Source organism: Gavialis gangeticus, unplaced genomic scaffold (genome assembly GCF_001723915.1).
Source record: "Gavialis gangeticus isolate Ggan-Ray unplaced genomic scaffold, GavGan_comp1, whole genome shotgun sequence".
Lineage (NCBI taxonomy): Eukaryota > Metazoa > Chordata > Crocodylia > Gavialidae > Gavialis > Gavialis gangeticus.
In genome coordinates, this window is record NW_017729006.1 from 11,340,721 (window position 1) to 11,347,034 (window position 6,314).

General features: G+C 34.8%; 1 protein-coding gene across 2 annotated transcripts in view; it reads right to left on the reverse strand.

Moving 5' to 3' along the window:
- Positions 1–1,243: 1,243 nt before the first annotated feature.
- TCAIM (T-cell activation inhibitor, mitochondrial) overlaps positions 1,244–6,314 on the reverse strand; it is a 40,167-nt gene continuing 35,096 nt past the window's right edge. For both annotated transcript variants that reach the window (XM_019508813.1, XM_019508812.1), the window contains exons 9-11: positions 5,780–6,012; positions 4,587–4,718; positions 1,244–1,804 (exon numbers count right to left, since the gene is read on the reverse strand). In XM_019508813.1, coding sequence (XP_019364358.1) covers positions 1,579–1,804; positions 4,587–4,718; positions 5,780–6,012 — 591 coding nt within the window. In that variant the 3' untranslated portion in view covers positions 1,244–1,578. The remainder of the gene's footprint in view (positions 1,805–4,586; positions 4,719–5,779; positions 6,013–6,314) is intronic.

Sequence of the window (6,314 nt, forward strand, 5' to 3'; positions counted from 1 at the left end):
ACCCCACACAAACAGCTTCTAGTTCACTTCCAGGCTTGCCCTTCCTGTCAGTCTTCTTGGCCAGCCAATCCCAGTTCCTCTCCCTTCACTTCCTGTTGTGGTCACATGTGATCTGGCTGTTTTCCACAAGGATGGCAAAAAGGTATCTGAAGCACAAAGCACAACCTCCATTTCAAATGCTAACATTCTTAGTGTACCTAAAGTATTTCAAAGAGTCTTAAGAGCGTTTTATTTAAAATTTATTTTAAATGAGCAACAAATAGATTTTTCCTTAACCTCGTTCCCAAAATAGCAGAACCTTTCAGGCTGCAATGTTAATAAAAAGATTAGTCTGTAGGTGAATTTGGACAATTAGCATGGAAAATGTTAGTCCAAACACAATTTAATTTTGGCAACATTAAAAATTGGTATAGCCAGACAACCTTAAAAACATCTCTGCCTGTAACAAACAAGACATATGTAGAAATCATATAATTCCTTTTCTATTGCTTACACTATTTTTAACTGTTTTCAAAGATTAAGTCTAAACATGTCAACTGCCCATTTCTTTTTTGTTGATTTTGCAAAAATGGTGGAACTCAATTCACTTCATTTTAATGGGCGTTACAATGAAACAAGAACTTTCTAGCGTTGCTAATGTTCTCTCAGGAAATCAGCTCTCAAATCTTATCTCATGTTATTCAAGTTACCAAGGCCTGTGTGTCTAACCCTTTGGAATGTCTTCTGAATCTCTTACCTTCTTGAGTACTTACTTTATTTATAAATAATCCTAACATAAATGCCTTCCTTCCCTAGACTGTAGGTAGGCTACTCAAGCAAGTAAGAAGATAAGAATAATGTACAGTGACAATCACTTTAAAAATATTTTGAGATATATTTGCAAAGTGTAAGTAGATGTTCTTCAGAGTTACTATTAGATTGATATTTAAAATAAACACCTGAAAAACAAAAACCAGAGTATTGATTTTATTTGAAAAATAAAATATACTAAATGATTTGCCCTTTTGTTTTTCTACTGCAATATGAAACTTTAATATTGGCACCAGATAACTAATGATATATGAAATAACTGAGAATTATTAATTCCACAGCTTTTGCTATCCCCAGTTTAGTACTTCAGTTTTTCAGTTCAGTAATTTCTGGTATAGATAATACCTAGTACCTATTTTTAGAGGTACATACAATCTCTTTCATATCTAGGAATATACACCCTAGGACAGCCACATACATATATATTAAAAAGAAATCCACACACATTTTTGCAACCTTTTGCAACCTTCAGATTTAATTCAAAAGTTTTGCTTAAATTACTATAAAAAATATCCTTTTAATGACCCTTACTCCATGCTGGGATTTGTAGATAAGTATAGAAACTGTGCAAGACCTGGAGATACTGGACATTATTCAACAACAGTCTAGGACTCCAATCCTATTTTCTGAGCAGCAGTTAAAGAAAGTCTTGGGTTGAATACTGATATCAAAATACAGATTTAAATAATTTACACTAAAAATAATCTAATTTGCATTTATAGCTTCTTACAGAAAATAAACAAATTCATATCATTAACAGACAAGTCCTCAGCTTTTCCAGTTCCAAGGGATACAAAGATCTCCATCCTGCAGCACAGAGTAAAAGTGTGAAACACAGAGGTGCATGCCTTGTAGATATGGTAGTGATTCTTCTAGCAGTCGCTTACAACAATTTATCATCTGTGCACTGGAAACACTGGGCTCCTTATACAGCTGTTTCAGGGAAAATTTTTCAGTGGAAGTACTAATTAGCTCCTTTTCCATCATCATCAGCCTGGTATAATAAAAAAAGCAGACAGAAATAATGATAAAACAGAATGATTAAATTAGTGCTTAGCCTCTTTTAAAAATCTTTTTTGAAAGATACAAGTATTATACATATGTATATACAAAAATGCTTAAAGATTTCAAGATTTTCATGTTTAGATATACTGAAAAGACCTTTGTATGTGTATATTTTAACATTTGTTTGCACTATTATATGAACTCTGTGCAAAAATGAAGTTACATACTTACAAATGGAGGACACATTTTGGAAACATTACAGATTAAATGATTTAATCCATATTCAGGATATTGTATATTGGTAACGTATATATTTACAATATTTGTAACTTACCATCTTTACTTGAATCTAAGACAAGGTGTGCCCCCCATGGGGAAAAGTCCCTCTATCTCAGATTCAAGTAGAAGTTGGAGGGGGGGAGGGGAAGGAGTTGGTGGTGAGCAGCTTTGGCTCCAGCTCTGGGGCTAGGGCTGAAGCTGCCACCACTGCAACAGCCGCTGCCTGGCCATACTGGGGCCAAAGGCAGCACATACTCAAGTGCTCCCTGGACTGGGCCAGAGTAGGGCTCCAACTGGAGCCAGAGTTGCAAGGTTAAGGTAAGTGGTATGGATGGTGGTGGTTGTGGAGCAGGCACCTGGGGGGGCTGGTGGGAAGGGGATGGGAAAATGTGTGAGTGGAGGGGGGAGGGTGGGCTTCATTTTCCTAGTATCTTAAGGATCAAAATGCTTGACATTAAACAGAACTTAAAAGCTTAGCTATTGGGAATAAATTCCTCTTTATCCTCTTATCAAAGCCATTATTCAGTATCCTGCAGGTGATCTAAAATATTTGATATCAAACAAAAAAAGTGTAGCCACCTGCAGTATTTTAGGTGATAGTAATATTCTACCTCTTTCAAGAGGAACACAGAATCCTAAACTCAGGACTAAACTCAGAGAGTATTATTTTCCATTTACCTTGGACAAAATGGAATACAAAAAGCAAAAGTGACAAAAATCCAGGTTCTCTGAGAAGCGAAGGTACGTAGATATATCTTTTAAAAGACCAGAGAAAAATTGTACTTTTATTTTTTGATCACCCTCTTGACTGAAGTTATACTGTACATGTGAATGCATCAGCAATGAACAAAAGTGACTCATTCCAAACCTGTACTTCTAAGCATTTTATATGTTCCATAAAGTTGATACACAATACCCCTTTCTCTACCACTACTTTGGAGAATATACCAAAATGCCCACAATGTTAAAGGACAAGAGAAATGCCTTTTTTAAAAGAACCCCCAAAATCCAGATGTATGGATGTATATACCAAACAGATGTATGGTACCTCTACAGATTTAAGCTGCGATCCCCCAACAAGTTCCTCATTTGCAAACTTTTGAAGCCAACTGGAACTCTGAACAGGCAACAAGGGATGTTTTAGTCTGTAGTCCTATGATGTAAGATGAATTTTAAATGTTAGGAAGCAAACTGAAGAACTGGGTTTTGATTTTTTCCCCAATTAAATATGAAGAGTGCAGAGCTGCATTTCTTACTTTGCTTCCCAAACATTTCTGGGGAAAGATCACAATTTTTAATTCAGATCTTGCCAGATAAGTAAGAGGAAATGAATTTCAGCTATTTTAAAACAAATTTCTGTCTAAGCCAGGGTTTGGCAACCTACCTCCTGTAGAATGAATACAGCCCAAGGACTTTTTGATCTTGGTTCACAGATGTGGGGCTTTGGTGGTGTTTAGTGGTAGTGGGCTTCGGCAATGGAGAGCTCTCCCCATGCCACAGTGGGGAGAAGCAGTGGTAACAGCAGCCTTGTCCTAGTGCCCACCTACCTACCCACCTCTGACCCAAGCTGCACAAGGTTGCTGACTGCTGGTTTAATCCATATTGACGACCTATAGGTTTTTTAATAAACAGTATCAAAGGTAACATTTAAAATACTGGTATGTACAATGGTGATAAATATGGGAACAGGGGTATTTATTTTCCATGGGTTTGAGACAAACTGTATACAATACTCCACAGACAGTACCCGTCTCCAACTAGGATCCAATGCGCATTTTCTGATGATGATGCAGAATTCTGGAGAGGCTGTGCAGAAAAAGGCTCCTTTTTCCATATGTCATGATTGTAACCAGAGGTTCAAATATTCTAAGGGGAAGTAACCACAGTAGTAACACTTTGGAATTGCTAGTTTATCTGTTGAATGCCTCAGTAAAGGAAGTTTACTTTGTGCAAAAAAAAAGAAAAAAAAAGAAAAGGTTTTTTACTTCCTGTTTTCTTCTTGTTTTTAGTTGCTAGATTATGTATTGATCAGCCATGAATTGGACAACCCTGAATTAGATTATTAGAAGAGAGAGACAAGACTGATAGAGACTTAGAAATATGGATGTTATTCCTGACCTATACAGAGGACAAAGCCAGAGGTTATAGCTAGCTTCTTTAAATATTAATGAAGCTTACTTAATGCTATATTTACATATGTAATTATGATCTTGAAAGTAGAGGTTCTAATTTACATCTTGTAAACTTTGTAAAGATGCAATAATATCAATCTCATTCAATTCTTGTATATTGCTCCTGTGTTGGAGTTTTGTTTCTATAGTCGCCCAAATAAAAAAAAAGTTAAAAAAATACTTGTATTAGAAAATATCTCCAAATATGCTTCATTTTGGCAATCATTGAATCTCTGCATGCTGCAGCAAAATCACTCTTAGAAACCTAAAGGAAAAAAAAATGCAATGTTGCTACTGCTGTAATGTGACAAGAATACTTACTCTTCTTTTTTTTTCAGATTCTCTCTTGCTTGTTGTGCTTTGGTAATAATAAACCATTGAAGGGTTGCTGGATCGCAAACTGCTGGGATGCTAAAATGTCCAAGTTCATGCAAGCTTGGGGCATACCTATCACTATAATAAAACATAAAAAGTTAACACAGATGCATCTTGTTACTTATCCTCTGTTATAAAATTATAAATATTTTAGTAAAGGGGTAAGGCAATTTAAAGGTTAGAATTCTGAATTAATGAGCTGAAAATAATTATTTGTTAAAGGTTTAATGAATAAGGATGAAATATTATTTCATTATAAGTGTTTTAATTTCAGATTACAGGAGAATGAATCTGCAAAGACAACTAAAAAGATGCAATTTAATCCCTTTCTGCAGACTCAAGATAAATTATTAATTCACAAAACCAGCTATTTTTCAAGGTAGTTTCTCAGCTATTTAAACAAAGATATAGATTTCAGATGATTTTCTAAATTAGATTAATAACATTAAGATATTAAAATCCTACTTTCAGCACTGCCTTTTCAAACACTAACTGTATTTCTGGAATCCTGTGTCTAAATCTGTGTAATGATCTTGCATATTAACGTACCCTGGTCTGCTATATCAGTTTGCTATGTACAGGAATGAAAAGCTGGCTTTTAAATGAGTTCTAGCCCACTGCTCTCTTATAAGCATCACATTACATTGGTCGTATAAACATATCATAAAATACAGATGCCTTGTGTAAGATTTCTGTCTTTACTAGACTGGATGCTTCTACCCATGTATAAAGCTGACTGTGTGCCCAAGAGAATGAACAAACAACCTAAGTTAAGTACAGTAAAGATGAGTTTAGAAAGATACAAGTGTCCTCCTATCAAAAGGGCACAATTTTCTTCCACATAACTAACCACTCAAGCAAAGTTATTTAAAACATTTAGAAACAGATAACCGTGATTTCATTACCATCATCAGAATTATGGTTACTGTATACATATTGTTGACAAGTCATGCAACCTTTATTTCTTGTTGGAGACAGTTAAGATTTCCCAACAGAACATGAAAAATGTGAAATGCATTAGAAATAAAAAAGCAACAAATGAGACTTTATACTACAATTGGTTATTTCTTAAAGGAATAATTAGCACAAGGAATAAAATGAATAAAAGGGTGAAGTCTACTTATCCCACAGATGCTTACCTTTCTAGAATCATTTTCAAGCCCCGTAGACTACGAGGGTGAAAAAGTAGCCTACTATTAAGTAACCTAGTATAGAAAGCATCAAGAGTAGTGTAATACTCTTCAAGAGTCAAAAGTGGCTGAAGTTCTTCAATATATGTTATTTGTATGCCTCCTAGTAGATGGCTTATCCGGTCCTCCAGAAGCAACAGCTTTTTTTGAAGTTTATTATAGTTTGGCAATATCTCAAAAATCTGTATATACAGAATACAAATATTTCTTATGTTACATATAAAACAATACAATTTCCTTTAAAACATCAAAGTACTGATTTGATTCACCAAAGAATAAAACTCTAAAGGAACAACAAAAATTAACAATGCAAATATGGAACCCAAATGAAAAAAAAATCCACAAAATACCAAAAGCTAATGACTATTTGCAGCAAAAGAACTGTTAACCTTAGAATATTTTTAAATATTTATCTTGCAGTAACACCAAAAGGCTACAACGAAGATTGGATCTCAGTCTGAGGAGCTCTGTCCATGTGTGAGAG